The sequence below is a fragment of the Citrus clementina genome, unplaced genomic scaffold (assembly GCF_000493195.1).
Source record: "Citrus clementina cultivar Clemenules unplaced genomic scaffold, Citrus_clementina_v1.0 scaffold_7, whole genome shotgun sequence".
Classification (NCBI taxonomy): Eukaryota; Viridiplantae; Streptophyta; class Magnoliopsida; order Sapindales; family Rutaceae; genus Citrus; species Citrus x clementina.
The window spans coordinates 8,186,287-8,210,308 of NW_006262075.1; the positions used below are offsets into that span (position 1 = coordinate 8,186,287).

Below are 24,022 nucleotides of genomic sequence, written 5' to 3' on the forward strand. Positions count from 1 at the left end.
GCACTGTGTTATCAGCTGACTCTCCGTCCCAAAATGGCTCTCCATTACGAGTATACACTTGTTCGTGATAATATTTTGTGCTGTTATTAACTTGAATAATTGATGTGCTTGACTGTGTTAAAAATTACAGTCCTGTTATTTACTTGAATGCAGCTCAAGTCAGAAAAGCAATTCATGCCGTAGCCAGCCACTGAAATATCTCATTATTTGATTATGGACTGTGCAAAATTGCAAATCACGTCGTAATCATCTCTATTAGGACATGCCAACTCAAATATTACATCAATTTTGAGCCAATGTCATATTAATTGGAAACAGATATTTGATTAAAAAATTGGGTCCGCGGAGGCCAAAAGTTAGCTCAAGCATTAAAGATGAACAATTGCGTAAAAATTTGAACGTCAAGACACACCTTTATTGACTATGCATACCATCAATCTCAACATGGCCTTAAAGATGCCATTAAAGACTGAAAATAACAAAGCACAGAGTTACTGAAACAAGTTGTATACAGTCCCTTTCATGTATGCTGTACTCTTTAATCGCTTTATAAATAATGCACAAAAGACTCCACTAATGGCTACCTTAAAAGGTAAGAAATGGGTTCAAAATGTAAAAGCAGTAGGGCTTATGATTTAATGATGAGGTTTATATTCATATCACTCTTTGCCATTTGTGTTTGCATTGAAAAGCAAACAGTTTTGGCTTCTGATGCTACATCTTCTGGCAAGAGTGAGAAATTTGTCGGTCACAAGCATGCTAGAAGGAAACTAGATGACATAGGAGGTAAGTACTTGAATGTCTGCAATTTGTCAATGTAAGTGCAATCAAATTTTACAATAACAAATAATTGAATGATTAATTTTTCTTTTATATATATATATATATATATTTTGGGTTTATGTAACTTATTGTAGGCGACATAAGTATAGACTGCGGGGTACCGGCAGGTTTCATGTACCTTGACGAAAAAACACAGCTAAGTTACAAATCGGATGAAGAATTTATCAGAACTGGAGTGAATAAGAACATTTCTTCAAAGTTCATGTCTGCAAATCTTCAAAACACTTATGCAACTGTCAGAAGTTTCCCTGAAGGAAATAGAAATTGTTACTCACTTAGACCTCCAGAAGGCAAAGCAAAGACCTACTTGACAAGGGCTTCTTTCATGTATGGGGATTATGATGACGAAGACAAGCTGCCTGAATTTGATCTATACATTGGAGTTAACCGATGGGACAGTATAAAGTTCGACAATGCATCTCATGTTGTAATTAAAGAGATTATACATTCAGCCTTAATGGATGAAATTAACGTTTGTCTCCTCAATACTGGTAAAGGAACTCCTTTCATTTCAGCATTAGAGCTAAGGCATTTCCATAATGCCACTTACAGAACTCAATCTGGAGCTTTAGTGTTATACCGGCGCCTTGATGTCGGTTCAACGACCACTCAGATAATCAGGTACCAAGTGATTATATCTCAATATGTGAGTCTCATGGATAAATTTTAGGCTGATAGAAAATTTTTATATGCTGACCTGGGTTGACTAGATATCATAAGTTCTGTTCCAAGTAACATACTTTCACTCAGGTTTAAAGATGATCACTATGATCGAATTTGGGTTCCTTACCCTGGTTTCCCTGGTTCTGCATCAATCAATACCTCATTCATCATTGATTCCCTGGTTGATTCTCAGTATAGACTACCATCAGCTGTTATGAAAACTGCTGTCAAGCCAATGAATGTTAATGATTCATTGGATTTTGACTTTGAAATTGGCGATCCGACATTACAGTTCTATGTGTACATGCACTTTGCTGAACTTGAAAGCCGCCAAGGGAACCAGTACAGAGAATTCAGCATAGAACTGAATGGTAACTTGTGGGAGAAGTCAGTTGTTCCTGAGTACCTACAGTCAAAAACTATATCTAGCACACAGCCGGCGAGAGGAAGCAAGCTCAATTTCTCTTTGTGTAAAACATCAAATTCCACCCTCCCTCCCATTCTAAACGCAATAGAAATATATATTCTGACAGATACATTACAAGAACCAACGGACCAAGATGATGGTATGTTCTTGCCATGCTTTTATGTTTCCGTTGTACTTAAAGGCTAAAGTATAAGCTAAATTTTGATACTGATATTTCTTTCAAAAAATCAGTCAATGCAATCATGGACATAAAGTTGAGCTATGATGTGGGTAAAGGCTGGCAAGGAGATCCATGCTCTCCAATGTATTATTCTTGGGATGGCCTGAATTGCAGCTACAACGGTTACAAACCCCCAAAAATTATCTCTTTGTGAGTGCTTGTGCCTAGTGCTTTGAAAAATTACATATGAGACTAGCTGTAGCTTGATTAACTATAAAAACTTACAAAAATATGTTTATGAATTATCTGCAGGAATCTAACGTCAGAAGGATTGACAGGCAAGATATCTCCTTCACTGTCCAATCTAAAGTCACTAGAGAATCTGTAAGCATAAGCCAAATACAATGTGATAATTTATCTTCTAATTTCAAAATTACTTGCAAAAGGTCCTAATCTGAAGATTTCTTTTTTTAAGGGACTTATCGAACAACAGCTTGACCGGATCAATTCCTGAATTTCTGTCACAACTACCTCTCTTGAGAGTTCTGTAAGTTATTGAGCTTTAATCGCATACCCTGATATTGACTTCATGGAAAACAGGATCATCTGAATTGAGTATGTATTTACAGGAACTTGGACGGAAACAAACTCTCCGGTTCAGTTCCCACATCTCTCGTGGCAAGGTCACAGAATGGATCACTCTTATTGAGGTTTGCATTTTATTTTGCCGTAGTAAATGATAATATTTTTGATATCCTGTTAACAAAATCAGCTTCTTTCCCATTTCTCCAACTTCAATGTTTTTCTCTAAGAACAATTTACCCAATAACAGCATCGGCAGAAACCCAGATCTTTGTTTGTCAGCTCCATGCAAGAAGGAAAAGAGAAATAGTGTGATGCCGGTAGTTGCAGCCAGTGTGTCATTGCTAGTTATTTTAATTGCATTGCTTGTTTTCTGGACCTATAAACGAAAACGAGGTATATAAAATTTCAGCTTTAAATTCCAGGAATTTTGCTTAGCAGACCAAATGCTAACTATATGATGCACTTTGATTCATAGCTGCAAGGCTGAATGTCGATAATTCTCACTCAAAGAAAGAAGGGTCTTTAAAATCAGATAATCAACAGTTTACGTACTCTGAGATTGTGGATATCACTAATAACTTCCACAGGATTCTTGGAAAAGGAGGGTTTGGAACAGTTTACCATGGCTACTTGGCAGATGGTTCTGAAGTTGCCATCAAAATGCTCTCTGCCTCATCATCTCAAGGGCCTAAGCAATTCCGAACCGAGGTAGAACTGATTGATTACTATAAAAATTTATCCCCAACATATTTTTAGTTTGGTTATTTAGACTTGTGTCATTTTGATGTATACAGGCACAGCTCTTGATGAGAGTTCATCACAGAAACTTAGCTTCTCTTGTTGGATATTGCAATGATGGTGGAAACGTTGGACTCGTCTACGAGTATATGGCATATGGGAACTTGAAGCAATATCTATTTGGTATTTTCTTAGTCAATCTTCATGTTTGTATAAAGAACACATTAAAATGAGAAATGTGTAGTGTGTTTTACATTTTTTTTTTCTCCTCCTCCAGATGAAACAAAGGAAGCTTTGAGTTGGAAAGATAGACTTCAAATTGCAGTTGATGCAGCACAAGGTGAAGAAAACAGATTGACCAATTAATAAATTTGATCTCTCTAGTTTTCATCAGTCACAGCCAAGCTAACATATTCTGCAATGAAATTTACAGGGCTAGAGTACTTGCATCATGGCTGCAAGCCGCCTATAATTCACAGAGATGTGAAGACTGCCAACATTTTGTTGAATGAAAAAATGCAGGCAAAATTAGCAGATTTTGGATTCTCGAAAATTTTCCCAGCTGAAAGCGAAAGTCATATATCGACATCAATTGTTGGCACAGTCGGTTACCTTGATCCAGAGTAAGTCCATCTAATTTCGAAAAGCTGAAGATAGCCAAAGGTTGCATATGTGAAAATTTTTTAATTTGATATCCTCTGCAGGTATTATGCATCGAATCGGCTAACCGAGAAAAGTGATGTGTACAGCTTTGGAATTGTTCTGTTAGAACTAATCACTGGCCTGCCTGCAATAATAAGAGGCTATAATAACACTCATATTGTTAATAGGGTGTGTCCATTTCTTGAAAGAGGGGATGTCAGAAGCATCGTTGATCCTAGACTGGAAGCAAATTTTGACACTAATTCCGTCTGGAAAGTTGCTGAGACTGCGATGGAATGTGTGCCATCAATTTCCTTCCAAAGACCAACTATGAGCCATGTGGTGACAGAACTAAAAAAGTGCCTGGAAATGGAAACCGCCCGTGAACAAATTCAGAGAACAAAAAGCCAAATGCTGAGTTTAAGCAGTTCAGTTGACATAAGTGCTGTGGAAGTTGAAACAGAAATGGGTCCTGAAGCAAGGTAGAAGTAAAAATTTGTGAATGCATTACCCATTGGAAGCTTTTTTCTTGGTTGAATAAAGGCCACTCTGTAAATATTGTGCTTCTGCTAAATTGTGAAATCAAAACAGATAAAGTGTTTGTAAACAAATGTCAATTCGGAGTTTGTACTAAGTTTCACATTTATTTGGGATTCATTTGACATTGAAGTATACATTCCCCTAAAGTGGTCACATAACCGAGCCTATTGTGCGTGCTTCAGCAGGACTGGCCGCTGAAAATAGAAACTGAACGAGCTAATCATGGACTGAATCAGATTTCATGTCCGTTTCAATTTGGCCCATAAACCAAACAGTGTTTCTTTTTCCTACTTTTCGAGTCTTTGCAAAATTCATTTATTCTAGAAAAGTAAACCCAACTATGGTGCTCAGGTCAAATGAGCAATTCTATTTTTGACATTAACGTTAGATTAATTAGAAAAAGTGTTGACTGGAATGACTCATGAAGTTAAATTAGTTCTATTTGTTGCTATTTTTTAGGATTATGACCATTTCTTCATGCTATTTTCTTACACTTAGTTGTTATTCTCAACATGTAGCAGATTTTTCTGCAATTTAGTTTCCATTATGCTGTATAAATAGAAGATTTTTGCTCAATAAAATATAACTCAGTAGTCTCTAAATCAGCCTTCTCTCATTATCTTTAAATCCAAAATAATGGTACCAGAGCACTTGATCTTTAGGGACCTGTGAGATTGAGAAAGCTTGAACACAATTCCTAAACAATTATCACCTATCTCCCCAAAAACACAAAACCTTTCCAGAATGAATTCAGAAAATCCATTCACTGTAATTGCACCTCCAGTGTTTGATGGAACAAATTATCAAGCGTGGGCTGTTAGAATGGAAGCTTATCTTGATGCGAATGATCCGTGGGAAGCTATTGAACAAATATATGAAGTTCCACCCTTGCTAGACAATCCAACTCTTGCACAAATCAGAAATCAAAAAGATATGAAGCAAGGAAAATCAAAAGCAAAAGCAACCTTGTTTACAGCAGTCTCATCCACCAATTTTTCCAGAATAATGACGCTGAAAACAGCCAAGGAAATTTGGGATTTTTTGAAGCAAGAATACGAAGGAAATGAAAGGGTTAAAGGGATGCAAGTGCTGAATTTGATCCTAGAATTTGAGATGCAAAAGATGAAAGAATCAGAAACAATTCAAGAATATTCTGACAGACTTTTTGAGATTGCCAACAAGGTAAGGCTCCTTGGTACTGATTTTTCCGACTCTAGAGTTGTTCAAAAATCCTAGTTATAGTTCCTGAAAAGTTTGAGCCTACATTTCATCTTTGGAAAACTCAAAAGATCTATCAAGTATTACCTTGGCAGAGTTGTTGAATGCTTTACATGCATTAGAACAAATGAGGTTTATGAGACAAGAAGAATCTGTGGAGGGTGCTTTTCAAGCCAAACCACAAAACAATAAAGGTAGCAAAAATAAGAAAAAACATAACAAAGTCAACAAGCTTGGAGGTTCTGCAAGCAGTAACAAAAATAGCCAAAGCAGCAACACTCAAGTCTTTCCAACTTGCCTTTACTGCAAAAAATCAATCATCCACAAAATAAGTGTTGGTGGAGGACAGATGCAAAATGTCATAAGTGTGGTCAGTTAGGGCACATGGAAATGATATGCAAGAGTCAACAGCAGCAAAAGAGAAGCCACGGTTGTTTATGATCAACCTCAAGAGGAACAATTGTTTATGGTATCATGCTTTGCCACCAACAGCTCCATAGAGAGTTGGCTTATAGATAGTGATTGTACAAACCACATGGCTTATGATCGAGAGCTCTTCAGAGAGCTTGACAAGACCGCTATTTCCAAAGTCAAAATTGAAAATGGGGCAGACATTGCAGTAAAAGGCAAAGGAACAATAGCGATTGAAGGCTACACAGGTCTGAAATTGATTTCTCATGTTTTATATGTTCCTGAACTAATCAAAATCTTTTGAGTGTTATTCAGTTGTTAGAAAAAGGCTATAAGATGCTGTTTGAAGACAAGAACTGTGTAATCAAATATGCAAAAGATAGAGAGGTATTCAAAGTTCAGATGAAAGGCAAAAACTTTGCCTTGGATTTGATGAAAGAAGAACAAGCTGTTGTATACAGAGAAGATAGCAATACGATGCTTGGGCACAAGAGATTAGGGCATTTCCATCATATTGCTCTACTTTACATGAAGAAGAACAATCTGGTCAAAAGCTTGCCTAAATTAGAGGAGGAGCCTCCTGAATGTGCTGCCTGTCAGTATGGGAAGCACGTTAGGATTCCATTTCAACAAAACAAAGCCTAGAGAGCTACACAGAGGTTGTAATTAATACACACAGATGTTGGAGGACCAATGAACACACCATCTTTGAATAACAGTAAGTATTATATTGTTTTCATTGATGATTACTCAAGAATGTACTGGATTTATTTTATGAAGCTTAAATATGAAGTTGCTGACATCTTTGTGAAGTTTAAAGCTTGGGTTGAAACTTAAAGTAGATGCAAGATGCAAGTGGTTAGGTCTGATAATAGAACGAAATATACCTCTAAAAAATTTAACAAGTTTTGTGAAGATGCAGGCATTGAACATCAGCTGACAACACTTTACAATCCTCAGCAGAATGGTGTTGTGTAGAGGAAAAATCAGACAATAATGGAGATGACAAAATGCTTACTTCATGACAAAATGCTGCCAAAGAAATTTTGGGCTGAGGCCATAAACACAGTAGTTTTTTACTGAACAGATTGCCAAAAAAAGCTTTTGCAGAAAAAGACTCCATTTGAAGCATGGTATGGCTACAAACCAAAGCTGCTTAATCTGAAGACATTTGGTTGTCCATGTTTCTCTTACATCCCTTAAGTTAAGAGAGACAAATTGGACAAAAAGGCAGAACCGAGGATTTTTGTGGGCTATAGCTCAATTTTAAAAGCCTACAAGATCTATTTACTAAAAAGCAACAAAGTAATAGTCAGTAAAGATGTTCAATTCTTTGAGTTAGATAACTGGAGTTGGGAGAATGACAAGAAGCTTGAGGTTCAGAAGGAGAATGATGATACATATTATGAAAACGTTAGAGGAACCAAATCACTCTCTGACATCTATAAGAGGTGTACTATTAATGTAACAGAGCCTGCATGGTATGAAGAAGCTGCAACTGATCAGACATGGATAGCCGCAATGAAAAACGAGCTAAAGATGATTTAAAAAAAATCAAACATGGGAGTTGGTAGACCGACCTGAACATAAGAAAGCTATATGAGTCAAGTGAGTTTACAGGACCAAGCTCAATCTGAATGGTTCTATAAATAAGTACAAGGTAAGACTTGCTGTCAAAGGATATGCCCAGATGTTTGGGGTATATTTTTCTTGCCCCAGTTGCCAGGTTGGACACTATAAGGATGTTGTTGGCTCTTGCTGCACAACAAGGTTGGGTTATACACCAAATGGATGTCAAATCAGCCTTTTTGAATGGATACTTGGAGGAAGAAATTTTTGTGGAGCAACCTGAGGGGTTTATTTTTCCAGGACAAGAGGAAAAGGTATATCAACTAAAGAAAGCCCTGTACGGTTTAAAACATGCAACTTAGGTCCTGGTATAGTAGAATTGACACACATTTAACAAACATAGGCTTCGAAAAAGTCTGAGTGAATCTACTTTATATATCAAGAAGGCTGATAATAAAATACTTGTGGTATCTCTGTATGTTGATGATCTACTTATTATAGGAAGTAGCAAGGAGTTGAGTGACAAGTTTAAAGTATAAATGAAAGATGTCTTTGAAATGACAGACCTTGGGAGGATGAAATTCTTCTTTGGTATGCAGGTATATCAAAAGCAAAATAAAATATTTCTATGCCAGCAAAAGTATGCAAAGGAAGTTATCAAGAAATTCAACATGGAAGAGTGCAAGCCAACTGCAACTCCAATGAATCAAAAGGAGAAGTTTTGCAAAGAAGATAAAGTTGAAAATGTGGATGAAAGGCTGTACAGAAGCCTAATAGGCTGCCTAATGTATTTACCTACAACCAGACCAGATGTCATGCATGCAATAAGTTTGCTATCAATGTATATGCACTGTTGATAACTCTATGAAATGAGAGTTATTACATCAATTCTAGACTTAAATCAAGTTAGAGAACAAATAAGGTGTTTTTATTACATTTTGGTTATATTTTGCATAAACATTCATTTTAGTTGAGTCTTAATAAGTTTTGCTTAAATCAAAGTAATTTGTGCTCAAAACAGGTGCATAATTGTAGGTTTTCATAAAGTCTTAATTCATGAAGGGATGCTGAGGCATTAGATTAGCAAGAGGAGGAAAGAAGATGGCCGCAAGAGAAGTAAAGCACAATCGGAAACAGTGCAATGTTGCAGCTGTTGTTAGAGCAACCAGTGCTATAGCATTCTGGAAGCAATGAGGGAGAAAACTTAGGTGCGGGCCAGCTGCAGAATCGCGATCTGCATGTTTCCTAATTTAACTCAGGCAAGGCCACATACTTTTATTTTGCCATAGTTTGCAGTATAAAAGGGAGGCGCGTACCACATAGAAAGGCGGCAAGGGAATTATCATTAAAATCATTAGAGAGGAAAGGAGAAGAAGATCATAATTGAAGAGTGTTGTTTGAGCAACATTGAGGAATCTTGCAGAATTATTTGGATTTGTCTTTCACCATTCTCAACTTATATTTATCTTCTTTCTTTGATTGTTCTGATGTATCCCGTGAACAATATATTTATGTTTGTTTTTCTTATTCAGAATATGAACTAGATTTGCTTGTAGTTGAGTGACAAACAATCCAATGGGTTCTTGACTATTTTTATGTGTTGTTATGTCATTGCTGCAGCATTTTACTCTAGTAGTGTAACACCCCAGTCCAAAATCCAAGGGCAAATATGTCCACAACTCACATATGATTTAAATAACTTTTTACAAACAATAAAAATTCGAGCCTCAAATACAAAGGCCAGCGGAATAACTTAAAAATTTAGCCAAACCATCTACCATCTTCAACTTGTCACTCATCACGAATCAATCCTGACTTCTGGAAACTGAATCACAATAAACTATAATGAGTACAAAACTCAGTAAGCAAACTAGTTTTTCTTATAGAAAATAAATACATACTTATACATAATGCAATGGATGATATGCCATGATCTTTTGGAAATACTGTAAAATAAATTCATAAAAATCTCTTTCTATCGCTCTCAAACTTTCTCATTTTCTTTCGATGAAATACGTATCCTGCAATGTGGCACTTTGTGCTGTGCGTGGCACTTTGCAGCGCTCTGGCCCTCAAGAGGTGGCCCCCGCATAGTCTCAAGAGGTGGCCCCCAATGCAAAATCTCATAAAACAGAAATTCCGTTTGCTAAAATCCACTTTCTCATTCGTAGAAAACTCAATGCATTTTCGTGCTCATGCCAATAAACCATCACACATACATATGCCCATGTACATAATCACGCTCAACACATGCCAACACATCACATAAACACATGGGCAAAGACATCTAAATCCATATCCGTATATATATCAAAGTAGGCTTTTCACACAAGTCAAACATATATATTGTTTAGTGTGATTCGTTTTAAAGTCTAGTTTACTTACCTCTTGGCATCCTCATGTAACAAATGCGTACTGATACCATCAACCTAAAATCATCAATAAATTCTCATAAGATATAATCAAATCTCAATCATAAAATCTAATGTCCTCAAATATCTCAATTTAAACAACTCTTAAGCTCAACTTCAAATGTCCTCAATAATCGGCCCTCAAAACATAACAGTCCATACTTCTCCGATTTTTAATAAATTATTCTCTTATTGGAAGAATCTCAAATGTTACAGACCATGTTGAGTGCATAAGAGCACCAGGTCGGCACCAGGTCGACCATGATACTATTCTCGCCCCGGCACGGATCGCTTCAGCCAAAATGATATGAGCAGAACACGGGGGCGAGCATGAGCCGACCAGAGATGGATACAACCAAGGAAACATACCGACCAGAGGTATATACCGAGCCGACATTCATCCCCGGAAAAGCGGGAACACGATCCCACAGAATCGCAGTAGTTACGCTTTTCCAGAGCCGTCGAAGGACACGCGAGATCCACGTTTGCCCATAATGTAACAGTTAGAGCCCCATGAGGGGTTGCCACTACCCGAAAAAGGTGGGATGAAGGGAAAACGAAAAGGTGGGGGCAGCGGCTATAAAATGGGAAGAAATCGATGAAGAAGGGGACAGAAAAAACTGAGAGGGGGAAAACGCTGCCCAATTGCAACCAGGCCATTTTCCTATAAACTTTGAGCAAATCTCGAACCATTCGTAAATCCAAATTTAATCGTTTTCCCGTAAACACCTTGTGCTAACTTAGGCATCGGAGGGTTTACGCCGGTAAAATCACCGGCGTCTCTGATCCGTTTTTGGTGTACGCAGGTCTAGTGAGAGAGAGAGAAGGGCAATTGCAGCCTTAGCGGTTCAAGCAACAGTCGAGAACTTAAACGTTGGTGAGCGAATCTGGTCGGTCCAAGGACGAGCAGATTTTGGCATCAACATTTTGGCGCCGTCTGTGGGGAGCTGAATAAAAAGCTACCACCAACTTAGTAATTATCGGAGAAGCAGCAAACGATTGGATATGGATGTGTCAAGAAAGGATACTTTAAGGGAGGACAATGAAACGGTAGAGACAATCACTCTCCGGGAGATTGCAAATGAAGCCCGAGAGAGGATGATGCAAGATAGACTGGAGCGAATGGAGAAACAAATGGAGACTCTTGCGGCCGTATTGTTTGAGCTGAGGGACGAGCGGAGAAGGGATTGTGAAACCCCCGTGAGAAGAGATGAAGTTGGAGCCAAACCCAACCTCCGGGGGCGTAGAGTCGGGGAGATCCCTCCGCCCGCAGACCAACCTAACGGGGTGCATCCCCACCGAAGTACTGGTCGGGTCCCAGGGGAACACGTGGATGAAGGGAGAGATCAACCTCGCCCCGGACGGATACTGGAAATAAATGGCCGAGGGGCCAGTGTCGATGAAGGAGAAATCAGACAGCGGTTGCAGAACGTTGAGCAGGAGCGAGACCAGGTAGCTGCACGTGACCCTAATCGTGCCATAGAACTGGAGGGGGAGGTGCGCAGGTTGGCGCAGGTGATAGAGGAGATGCAGGGAAAGAAAAAGCCCCCGAGCTGGAGGATAATGCTAGATGAAGAATCTCCGTTATCAACTGAGATCATGAGTACCATCATTCCAAGAGATTTCCGCTTCCCCGACCTCAAATACTCCGGGCGAAGTGACCCGTTGGTGCACATTGAGCGTTTCAACGACATGACGGGTGTGCAGGGGCTGACACCAGCTCAGAGGTGCAGGGTGTTCCCGTTGACATTAGAGGGACGAGCCCGAGAATGGTACCGCAAGCTGCCCCGAGGAGAAATAAAGGGGTATGAGCAGATGTGCCAAGAGTTGGCCGAGCAGTTCCGAGGGGCAGTGGCCCTGGAGGACAACATGATGGAACTGATGGGGATGAAACAGGAGGATCATGAATCCCTGCGAGACTTTGTGAAACGATATCACCGAGCCGTGCTGGATTTGGGAGCTTTTAATCACCCGCAGGCGTTGAGGGGATTAAAAGAAGGTGTAAGAATCGGCCGATTGTGGTATAACCTAAGGAGCCCCCTCGTACAGAACTACTCGTCGGGGTATGAGCAGGCGAGACGAGATATTGAAATCGAAGAGGAGAAATCAGCTAGACTTAAAAGTGAACAGCTGGAAGAGCTGAGGCAAAAGGAACGGAGAGCCCCGAAAGGGAGCGGGTCGGTAAAGCGAGCTGGAGAATCTTCAGGGATGGGTGGAATTTCAGCTCGGACCCGCCCTTACCCCATAGCTCCGAGAGCACAACAGTTCCAACACAGCCGGGCCCAACCTCCGCGCCCTCCGATCCCAGAGCGGTAGCGAGAATTCAGGCAGATGGCTGCCCACCCTTATCACAGCACTCCCAGAAGTTTAAGTGCACCTAATTACAGGTCGGGACGACCAGAGCAGCCATCCGCTATGCCAACCCGAGGTGACATTCATGATAGTCGAGCAGTTCAGCTAGTAGACCAGAGCTCGGCATATAGACAGTACACGCCATTAAAGATTTCCATGGAGGAATTATATGAGAGGATCGAGGGACGAGGCCTATTGTACCCTCCGGCCCCTATAACAAAACCCGCTCACCGGCGTGATAAGAGCAGGTTCTGCAAATTCCACAACACTCACGGTCATACTATCAACCAATGCCGTGACCTAAGGATTCAGGTGGAGGATTTGGTGAGGAACCAGTACTTGGGTGAGTACGTAGATGGGGTGTCCCCCGTCAGTGAGCCGCAATATGCACAGGATGTAGGAGTTGAAAGGGGTTTAGAATGAGAACAGCCGACTATCCGAGTGATAGCAGGAGGGCCAACATTGGCCGGGGATTCAAACAGAGCACGCAAAAACTATGGGAGATATGCCATGACTGGCAAGGAAGTGCTTCTCAATTTGCCAGCAGCCAAGAGGGCAAAAGTGCGGCAAGTTCCTATTATGTGGACAGAGGACGACGAAGAGGGCATTTTGTACCCTCACGAGGATGCATTGGTGATTAGAGCATTGGTGGCCAGCACAGAATTGCGGCGAATACTGGTAGACACGGGCAGCTCAGTAGACATTCTGTTTAAGTCCGCCCTAGATGATATGGGGATTTCAGACTTAAAGCTGGAACGAACGAATACATCCTTGAAGGGATTTGGAGGGGGACGGTTAACTCCCATGGGGGTCATTGAACTCCCGATTACTGTGGGGACAAAGCCATTTGAAAGAACGATGATGCTGGACTTTGTAGTGGTAGAGGAGAGGAGTCCTTACCAGATGATATTGGGTAGACCGTTCATGAGGATAAGCCAATGTGTAATGTCCACGCATTACCTGGCACTGAAGTACAGAATAAATGGAGTTGTGGGTGTCGTGAAGGGCGACCAGAGAATGGCCAGGAGCTGCTATGCTACAGCGGCCAAGGAAACACTGCAGGTTACGTCTCTAGATAACCGAGGGGATTCAAAAAACGGTCGCCAGGAACCTGTTGAGAAGCTGGAAGAAGTTGTTGTAAGCAGGAGTGACCCTAGCAGAGTGGTTAAGGTCGGAACAGAATTGAGCGAACCAATAAAAGGCGAGCTGGTGAAATGTCTACAGTCCCATGCAGACATATTTGCCTGGTCTCATGAGGATATGCCAGGTATTGATCGCGGGGTAGCATGCCACAAGCTGGCAATCAAGAAAGGGGCAAGGCCGGTGAGACAGAAAAGGAGGTGCTTCAACCATGAGAGGTACGAAGCCATAAATGCCGAGGTAGAAAAACTGCTAAAAGCAGGGTTTATGAGGGAAGCCAAGTACCCGGAGTGGATTTCCAATGTAGTGCTGGTAAAGAAGGCCAATGGGAAGTGGAGAATGTGTGTAGACTTCACGGACCTCAATAAGGCATGCCCGAAGGACAGCTTTCCGCTACCAAAAATAGACCAGTTGGTGGACTCAACCGCGGGTCACAGTCTGCTCAGTTTCATGGATGCCTTCTCCGGATACAACCAAATACCCATGAACGAGCAGGATGAGGAAAGCACGACCTTTATAACTAACATGGGTTTGTTTTGTTACAGGGTGATGCCCTTTGGTCTGAAAAATGCTGGAGCTACCTATCAAAGGTTAGTGAACAAGGTCTTCAAACCATTAATCGGCCACACTATGGAAGTATATGTGGACGATATGATCACCAAGTCAAGAGAACCGAGAGATCATGTGAAGCACTTGGAAGAGACCTTTGATTTGCTGAGGAAGTACGAAATGAAGCTGAACCCGGAGAAATGTGCATTTGGGGTCAGCTCGGGCAAATTTTTGGGGTACCTGGTGAGCCATCGAGGGATTGAGGCCAACCCAGAAAAGATACGGGCGGTGATAGAAATGCGGTCCCCAAGAACAGTTAAGGAGGTGCAGAGCCTTACGGGGAAATTGGCAGCATTAAACCGATTCATTTCGCGAGCCACTGATAAGTGCCACCCTTTCTTCCAAGTCATAAAGAAGGGGAAGAAGATGGAATGGACACCAGAATGCGAGGAGGCATTTGGACAGTTGAAGGAATACCTGGCCCGCGCCCCGTTACTATCAACTCCCAGAGAGGGTGACCAGCTGCTTTTGTACTTGGCAATCTCTAAGTGGGCTACCAGCTCGGTCTTAGTCAGGGAAGAAGAAGGAAAGCAACACCCAGTATACTACACAAGCAAGGCCCTGGTAGACGCAGAAACCAGATATCCACTAATGGAGAGGTGGGCGCTCGCCCTGATAACGGCAGCGCGCAAACTCCGACCATATTTCCAGCCCACCAGATCGTTGTGATGACTGACCAGCCCCTTCGGCAGGTGCTTCAAAAACCAGATGCGTCTGGTCGACTAGTAAAATGGTCCGTGGAGCTGAGTGAGTTTGACTTGTCCTACAGGCCCCGAGGAGCAATCAAGGCCCAAGCCCTGGTAGATTTTATGATTGATCGTGCTGAACCAGGGGAAGAGGTTCACGAGGAACAATCAGCTGAACAGGAGGATTCAAAGGGGGTATGGCTGGTAATGGTTGATGGATCGCGTAGTGAACAGGGATCCGGGGCAGGAGTTATAATACGAAGCCCAGAAGGTGTTGAGGCATCCTATGCAGTGAAGTTCGAGTTCCAGCTTACGAACAACCAAGCTGAATATGAGGCCTTCATTACTGGGCTCGGTCTTGCACATGCGCTGCGAGCAGAAAGGGTAGAATGTAACCAGCTCACTGATCAGTTCCAAGTAAGGGAAGAGAAATTGGGACTTTATTTGAAGAAGGCAAAGCAGATGGTTGGGTTTTTCCAGGAGGTGGAAGTAAAGCAGATATCCCGGAATGAGAATTACCGAGCGGATATGTTGGCTAGGATGGCTGCTATTGCAGATCCAAAATTACCGAAGTCAGTTCCACTAGAGATAAGGACCTCACCAAGTATTGAGGAAGATGCAGAGGTGATGAGAGTAAGTATTGGCGAATCCTGGATGGACCCGATTTGCGCATATGTCCGCGATGGAGTTTTACCAGAGGATAAGAGACAAGCAAGAAAATTGAAATGCCGAGCAGCAAGGTATACGCTACTGGATGGGGTGTTGTACCGCCGAGGGTTCACCTTGCCCCTTTTGAGATGTTTGGATGATGAGGAGGCGGATTATGTTCTAAGAGAGATTCATGAGGGAATATGCGGCAATCACTCAGGAGCAAGAACTTTAGCCTTCAAGGCACTCCGGCAAGGATATTTCTGGCCAACCATGCACCAGGATGCCAAGAGGATGGCAAAAAATTGTAAAACATGCCAAAGCTTCTCCGAGGTTCCTGCACAACCCCCAGAAAAGCTGACGGCTATGACATCCCCATGGCCTTTCGCTCAATGGGGAATCGACTTGATTGGTCTGTTACCTAAGGGACGAGGAGCGGCGACACATGCAATTGTGGCAATAGACTACTTCACCAAGTGGGTGGAAGTGGGAGTCCTCAGCCAGATCACAGAGAGGAAGACAACAGATTTTATTTGGAAAAATATCATCTGCAGATATGGGATCCCCTACGCCATCATCACAGACAATGGGAGGCAGTTTGACAACGGCAACTTCAGAGAGTTTTGCCGAAACCTGGGGGTGGACCTGAAGTTCTGCACCCCCGCACACCCCCAGGCAAATGGACAAGTGGAAGCAGCCAACAAGGTGATAAAGAAGCTCCTGAAGACTAGATTGGGAGAGAAGCAGGGAGCTTGGGTTGATGAGCTTCCAGGGGTACTGTGGGCCTACAGGACAACTCACAAAACCGCCACAGGAGAAACACCGTTCGCTTTAGCCTTTGGTCATGAGGCGGTAATCCCAGCAGAGATTGGAGTGGGGACACATCGAACGGAACATTTCGCTGAGGAGCAAAACGACGAGCAGATCTGCCTAAGCCTAGACCTGCTGGAGGAGAAAAGGGAAGGGGCCTCGAAGAAAGTGGCCCAATGTCAGCAAAGGGTCATGCGTTATTACAACAAGAATGTACGCGTGAGGCAGTTCCGAGCAGGAGATTGGGTACTTAGGAAAGTGAACCAGAACACCAGGAATCCTAACCATGGAGCTCTTGGTCCGAAGTGGGAAGGCCCGTACAGGGTGATACGAGCAACTGGTCCGGGAGCTTATAAGTTAGCATACCGAGATGGACGAGACGTGAAGAGGTCATGGAACGCCGAGCATTTGAAGAAGTATTTCCAGTAAGCAAATACTCTACCAAATCTTCAATTTGATAAGTTATATTGATCAAATGCATGATGGCTTGGTGCACATGCATATGTTTTGTACTTTTGTAACACATTCAAATTTCAATAAAGAGGAATTCAGCATGAAAAGTCCCGGCTAATAAGCCCATCAAAAATCCATTAAGGCAAGAAAGTGCCTACCTCTGCTCGGTCAAACGAAAGACCAGCAGCTAATCTACTAAGGCAAGAAAGTGCCTGCCTCTGCTCGGTCAAACGAACGACCAGCAGCTAATCTGTTAAGGCAAGAAAGTGCCTACCTCTGCTCGGTCAAATAAACGACCAGCAGCTAATCTATTAAGGCAAGAAAGTGCCTACCTCTGCTCGGTCAAACGAAAGACCAGCAGCTAATCTACTAAGGCAAGAAAGTGCCTGCCTCTGCTCGGTCAAACGAACGACCAGCAGCTAATCTACTAAGGCAAGAAAGTGCCTGCCTCTGCTCGGTCAAACGAACGACCAGCAGCTAATCTGTTAAGGCAAGAAAGTGCCTACCTCTGCTCGGTCAAATAAACGACCAGCAGCTAATCTATTAAGGCAAGAAAGTGCCTACCTCTGCTCGGTCAAACGAAAGACCAGCAGCTAATCTACTAAGGCAAGAAAGTGCATGCCTCTGCTCGGTCAAACAAACGACCAGCAGCTAATCTACTAAGGCAAGAAAGTGCCTGCCTCTGCTCGGTCAAATAAACGACCAGCAGCTAATCTATTAAGGCAAGAAAGTGCCTACCTCTGCTCGGTCAAACGAAAGACCAGCAGCTAATCTACTAAGGCAAGAAAGTGCCTGCCTCTGCTCGGTCAAACAAACGACCAGCAGCTAATCTACTAAGGCAAGAAAGTGCCTGCCTCTGCTCGGTCAAACGAAGGACAGCAGCTAATTTATCAAATGTTACTAAGGCAACAGAGTGCCTATTTCTGCTCGGTCAACGAATGACCAGCAGCTAAAGCTACGAACACTCTCCTAAGGCGAGCGCCTGTTTCTGCTCGGTCAATGAAAGACCAGCAGCTAATTCTACGAGAAGTTTACTAAGGCAAGTAAATACATACACCTACTCGGTCCACTAAGGAACCAGCAGGCAAGATCAGATAAGTTGTGCAATCATTTTGCAGAAACAGCCTATAAGTAGACATTAGACAAGGGAGCCAATAAAGAGCATCTAAAAATTTATTAATGTTCAGTTGGTTACAAAACTAATGAAAATCTAAAGTCTATACAAAAATAGACCTAAGGATTAGGAGGGTCAACGGCTTCAGCAGGTGAAGGATCAGTTGTCCCAGGAGGTGGAGGATCAGCAATACTGGGAGGGGGCGGCATGGATCCTTGTCCCATTTCAAAAGCACGTCCCCCAGCTCCCCCCTCCTGCACCTCATCTAAAGGAGCCTCCACCTGGTTCTGCTCACCCTGCTCCTTACCTCCCTGGCCGACCCCAGCCATGTACCTCTCCACTCCAGCCTCCAGCTTGCTCATGTCCAGCTCGGGATATTCTTCCTTATGCACAGACATGATGCACTTATAGGAGAAGGCAACCCCAGAGTCATACTCGGCATCCAGCCGATCGTCCACATCAGCGGATTTGCCTTTCTCCTCAGCCAGCTGCTCACCCAAGGATTTGATTTCCCCCTCAAGGGCGGTCCTCAGAGTATCCCTTTCAATTTGAGTAGCCTGAAGATCAGATCTCAGGTCACCCAACTCGCCCTCAAGCTTGGAGGAAGTGGACTCAGCAACAGCAGTTTTCTCCTCAAGCTCCATAAGCTGTTTGTTCAGCTCGGCCAGTTTCTCCTTGGTGCGGTCAGCAGACTCAACTTTCTTTTTCAACTCTTGGTTATCAGCCTGGAGCTTCTTCTCATGACGCGCAGACCCGGTCTTGTAGCACGAGACCATTGTGGCCAGCCTGAAGGAAACTCTCTGAACAGAGGCAGCCAACTCAGAAAGGCTCATGCTCTCGATGTCCTTCACCATCTTGGGCCCAACGGATTTCTTATAATCCTTCTGGTAGGGGCTCAGGTAGTCACCTTGATCTCGAGATGGAAGAGGAGAAGATCGGTCCCCAGACTGCAAGCTGACCTCAGGACTCTTGTCGGAGGTTTTCTCCCCAACACTCTTACGAGGTGGAGGAGGAGGCAGAGCAGGAACAGGTGCCTTGGAAGGACCGACGCTAGGTTTCTTCGGAGGAGGAGGAGGGTTGCTGGAGCTGCTTGCAGCCCGACCACGCTTCCTGCTCATCACGCTGAGGATCTTGTTATCCATCCCGGCAGCTATGTCCACTAAACCCGAGCCGACCAGGCTTGTTGGTGACAGGAGGTCTTGGCAGGTAGACGCGTTCAGCAGAGCCGTTTCCACCTAAAGCAAAGGCCGATCTTCAAGCCCCCCGATCAGACCCCACGACTCTGAAATAACACAGAAGGTTAAAGAACCCAATAAGTAGCAATCTAATTCAGAATATAGGCAAAAATGAACGACCTGGGGTGACAAAATGGGTAGGAAGATAAATGTCCCCACCAAGCGACCGAACCGCTGGACACCAGTTCCCTCCAGCAAAGAAGAATTTGTTCTTCCAATTTTTACATGAAGATGGAAACCCAGTGATCGGTTTCCTCTTTGCGGAACTGGACATGAAATAGTACCAGCCTGCCTCCCTCGGGCTACTCCGCAGCTGGTACAGATGTTTCACTTCAACAAGAGAAGGCTCCTCCGACCCGCACCTCTCCCACAACACAAACATTGCCGAGAGAACCCTCCACCCATTTGGGTGTAACTGACCTGGGGCCAGGTGCATACCGCCCAGTATCTTGGCAAAGTAAGGTTGAAGGGGTAGCCGAGCTCCTAGTCTGAAACTCTCCAAGTGCATCGTCACATACCCTTTCGGAGGCCGACTAGGGACGTCACCTTTCCCAGGAACTACAAGACGAACCTCGTCGGGGATGTTGTAGAGGTTCCTAAGTTTAAATAGATCAGTAGGGGTGGTGGCACAAGCCATGAAATCAATAGGGTAGGAATCAGCCTCCACCCTATGGCCTAGGTTCCTTTTCTGAGCAGCTCGGCTCGGTCCAGAACTGCTCCCCTCACCATCACCTACTCCTTCAGGGATCCCAACCCCACCAGAACTGTGGTTCTCACCAGAGCCCGACGCAGGTCCACCTCTATTCCCAACAAGCTCTAGTTCAGGGGAAGGAGAGATAACTAAAGGGCGTGGGTATTCAAGGGCATCCCTGCCATGGGAAGGACCTACACTACTGGAGGGGCCTAAGTAATCAGTGGGTATTGGCACATTGAAGCCTGAATCCCCAGACTCTTCATCACCCTCATCAACAATTAATTTCCTCTTCCGATTTGACATACCGGAATCCCAAAAAGAAAACAAAGAAAACCCAAGTACACGAATACAAAAAGGGGCAACACAGAACCCAATCAACAACAGCCAAAGAAGGGGTTAAAGGCTATACCTGGAATAGACTGACACTGATAGCGCTGCCGTGACAGAGAAGACACCCAGCAAATGGATACTCCGGGCGCTGGAAGTGTGAGCAAAGTTCAGAGAAAAATTTGGTTAGCGGCGGAGAAACGAGTAACAAGATGATGATGACTCCAGTCTAGGGATTTGAAACGAAAAGGCGGAAATAGAAGCATTTAAGTGATGGGATATGCCAGCTCACCCCCCATATATCGAGGACGAATAGCCCGTCGTTTCAAATTTCAAATTCGGAGAGTCGGGAAGCGCCACGTCACCAACCGTTACGAGAGGCCAGGATAGATGCAAGCCCAGATATGCAATGGGCATGCTTATTTAGGCCCATGCTCAGGTCGGAATCCCCCCAGAACAAGGATGGTACCTCAGGTCCGCCCCAGCAAACAAAAGACCAGATGAGAAGTTCCCCGGGTTGGCGAGATTTGACCATCAGTTTCTGCTCTTCATTCATTTCATTCACCAGACCAGAAACTGGGGGACTGGTGTTGAGTGCATAAGAGCACCAGGTCGGCACCAGGTCGACCATGATACTATTCTCGCCCCGGCACGGATCGCTTCAGCCAAAATGATATGAGCAGAACACGGGGGCGAGCATGAGCCGACCAGAGATGGATACAACCAAGGAAACATACCGACCAGAGGTATATACCGAGCCGACATTCATCCCCGGAAAAGCGGGAACACGATCCCACAGAATCGCAGTAGTTACGCTTTTCCAGAGCCGTCGAAGGACACGCGAGATCCACGTTTGCCCACAATGTAACAGTTAGAGCCCCATGAGGGGTTGCCACTACCCGAAAAAGGTGGGATGAAGGGCAAACGAAAAGGTGGGGGCAGCGGCTATAAAATGGGAAGAAATCGATGAAGAAGGGGACAGAAAAAACTGAGAGGGGGAAAACGCTGCCCAATTGCAACCAGGCCATTTTCCTATAAACTTTGAGCAAATCTCGAACCATTCGTAAATCCAAATTTAATCGTTTTCCCGTAAACACCTTGTGCTAACTTAGGCATCGGAGGGTTTACGCCCGCAAAATCACCGGCGTCTCTGATCCGTTTTTGGTGTACGCAGGTCTAGTGAGAGAGAGAGAAGGGCAATTGCAGCCTTAGCGGTTCAAGCAACAGTCGAGAACTTAAACGTTGGTGAGCGAATCTGGTCGGTCCAAGGACGAGCAGATTTTGGCATCAACAGACCATATGCTGACACATTGAAAGTTCATTGATAAAAATTTCATAACATAATCCTCCAAAACGATGAAAATAATTCACATTTCAGACATCATCAATACCGTCAAACAATTTTCTATTTTAAACACACTTCCTTTAAAAATACAAAACAATTTATTTCTTTATCATAAAATCATGAAAATTTCCAGAATCATACTAGACACATATAAAAATCATTGGTCCAAATTTCATAATTTTTGAAGAAGTCTAGATATGGTAGAAATAATTTCGTAATTCACTGAAATCATAAATTTCCAGGTTTTCAGACTTGATTTTGAAAAATCATAATTAATTTAAATCTTATCCGATTAACTTGAAACAAGTTTCAAAACATATTAGACGATGTCTAGTTTAACATACCCAAAAATCAGAATCAAAATCAATTTGTACAAATTATTATGATTTTCGTAATAATTCACTATCAGCATATTTATGTAAAATCTTTGATTTCTACTTCTATTGCAATCATGCTTCTCCACAACAATTTAATAGAAACCAATAATTAAAACATACCTCCAAAACTTCTCCCAACAATAACAACTTGATCCAATGTGTTGTCTATGGCAAAATTAAGAAGAAGAAGAAGACTTTCTTCTTCTTTTTTTCTTTTCTTTTCTCTCTTGTCTCTCCATCTCTCTTTTTCAACCGATCCTTCTTTTTCTCTCTCTTATAATGAAAAAGACATATTGTTCTATTTATACAAGGGTAAAAAGAATCACTAAAAATTAAAAAGACTTAAATACCCTTAGGAGATTTGGGGTATTATAAGTAGTTATTATTAATATAACTGTTATTTCGGTTGACCACCCATTTAATAGTTCAAGTTAAGATAGAGCCGCAAAAGGACATGTCTTAGCGAATATTATTAGAGTATTACTTGATCTTAATTTAAGTTTTTTGGATTAAGTTATCTTGAATCCCATAAAGGCTATACTTGAAGTTAAGATTTGTGACACACTAGACATAGGTGCTCACCTTGTAGGGTGGAGAGACTAAATGATCATAATGTCATACCATAAGTAGATTAGCAACTAGTCATTGTTAATAGATTTAAGGGTATGAGAGTTCCAATATGCGATAGCTGAGGATGTAGATTAATTTTGTCCAGTGCTGCAGCACTTGCCGTAACAACTAGTGTTAACGTGATGAAAAGCAGTCAGCCCATAAGGAGAGTTTGATCATTCAACTACCATAGTCTCAATTGAATCTTAAACACATTTAATTTGGTTTAATTCATTACGGTACTGTTTTATTTTATTCTCTCACAATCATCAATTACAATAGAACCCACTCTACATTTGTTAACTTCAGATTGAATTTAGTTGCACTATTGTGATTGCTATAACATTTCAAGTGACATCAATCCCTGTGGAGACGATCTTGAATATTCATCACTTTATTACTTGTTGTGTACACTTGCACATTGACACCAATAGCATTTGATTATAAAATTAACCAACAACTGTGCTATTGAAATTCATTTTCAGGCAAAATTCTTAGATATGTTAAGGGCACAATTGATTGTGGAATAAGGTTCAGTCAAGTTAAAAACTTCAGTCTTTATGGATATTCTGATAGTGATTAGGCTGGATGTGTTGATGATATGAGGAGCACCTCAGGTTACTATTTTAGCTTTGGTTCTGGAAATTTTTCATGGTGTTCTAGGAAGCAAGAAGTCATAGCTCAATCCACAACAGAATCAGAATATGTAGTTGCTGCTGCTGCTGTGAATCAAGCCCAGCAGAAGCAGAAAGTCATGACAAATTTGCATATGGAACAACAAGAAGGCACACAAATATTTGTGAACAACCAAGCTGCACTTTCAATTGCTAATAATCCAGTGTTCCATGGCTAAACAAAACACTTCAAGATAAAAGCTTTATTTTCTAAGAGAGGTACAAAGAGAAGGAGAATTGCAGCTGATCTACTGCAAAATAAAAAAATCAAAGTGCTGACATCTCAACAAAAGCACTTTCAAAAATGAGATATGAATTCTTGAGGCAAAAACTTGGTGTATGGAGGAGAATGTTGACCGGAATGACTCATGAAGTTAAATAAGTTTTATTTGTTGTTATTTTTTAGGATTATGACCACTTATTCATGCTATTTTCTTGCACTTAGTTGGTATGCTCAACATGTAGTAGATTTTTCTGCAATTTAGTTTTCATTATGCTGTATAAATAGAAGACTTTGTTGCTTAATAAAATATAACTTAGTAGTCTCTAAATCAGCCTTCTCTCATTATCTTTAAATCCAACAAAAAGCCTAGGACCACATTGCTAGTAGATTAGGGTAGAAATGTAGATCTATACATAAAAAATTGAACTCCTTTTTGGTCATATGTTTTCAGTTTCTCGATTTTACCTCTGACCTGCAAGATTCGCAGAAATTGGTGTGGGAATAGAAATTTATAGTTGT

General features: G+C 42.4%; 2 protein-coding genes and 1 long non-coding RNA gene across 4 annotated transcripts; 2 read left to right on the forward strand and 1 right to left on the reverse strand.

Moving 5' to 3' along the window:
• Window positions 1-599: 599 nt before the first annotated feature.
• Window positions 600-4,699, forward strand: LOC18035843 (putative leucine-rich repeat receptor-like protein kinase At2g19210). 2 transcript variants are annotated; one of them, XM_024180622.1, is made up of 13 exons: window positions 600-786; window positions 918-1,464; window positions 1,594-2,072; window positions 2,165-2,303; window positions 2,406-2,477; window positions 2,569-2,640; window positions 2,723-2,803; window positions 2,926-3,071; window positions 3,154-3,386; window positions 3,473-3,599; window positions 3,694-3,756; window positions 3,850-4,039; window positions 4,121-4,699. In XM_024180622.1, exons 1-13 carry the CDS (start codon window positions 600-602, stop codon window positions 4,542-4,544), a joined length of 2,760 nt encoding a protein of 919 aa, XP_024036390.1. In that variant the 3' UTR covers window positions 4,545-4,699. The 2 variants fall into 2 exon arrangements, with proteins under 2 accessions (XP_024036390.1, XP_024036391.1); XM_024180623.1 differs by lacking the exon at window positions 600-786 and adding an exon at window positions 800-817.
• Window positions 4,700-5,342: 643 nt separating this feature from the next.
• On the forward strand, window positions 5,343-5,834 carry LOC112096869. The gene has a single exon (XM_024181067.1). It carries the CDS (start codon window positions 5,343-5,345, stop codon window positions 5,832-5,834), a length of 492 nt encoding a protein of 163 aa, XP_024036835.1.
• Window positions 5,835-9,526: 3,692 nt separating this feature from the next.
• LOC112096843 lies at window positions 9,527-22,204 on the reverse strand. Its single transcript, XR_002904683.1, has 3 exons — window positions 22,118-22,204; window positions 10,182-10,225; window positions 9,527-9,621 (listed from the first exon to the last, which is right to left on the reverse strand). It is a non-coding gene; the product is annotated as an uncharacterized LOC112096843 (long non-coding RNA).
• Window positions 22,205-24,022: the final 1,818 nt, after the last annotated feature.

Coding starts and splice junctions, on each gene's coding strand:
- LOC112096869 (XM_024181067.1), top strand. CDS start 5,343: ATGAATTCAGAAAATCCATTCACTGTAATTGCACCTCCAGTGTTTGAT.
- LOC18035843 (XM_024180622.1), top strand. CDS start 600: ATGGGTTCAAAATGTAAAAGCAGTAGGGCTTATGATTTAATGATGAGG. Junction 787..917: donor GAAACTAGATGACATAGGAG/GTAAGTACTTGA, acceptor AACTTATTGTAG/GCGACATAAGTATAGACTGC. Junction 3,757..3,849: donor TGCAGTTGATGCAGCACAAG/GTGAAGAAAACA, acceptor TGAAATTTACAG/GGCTAGAGTACTTGCATCAT.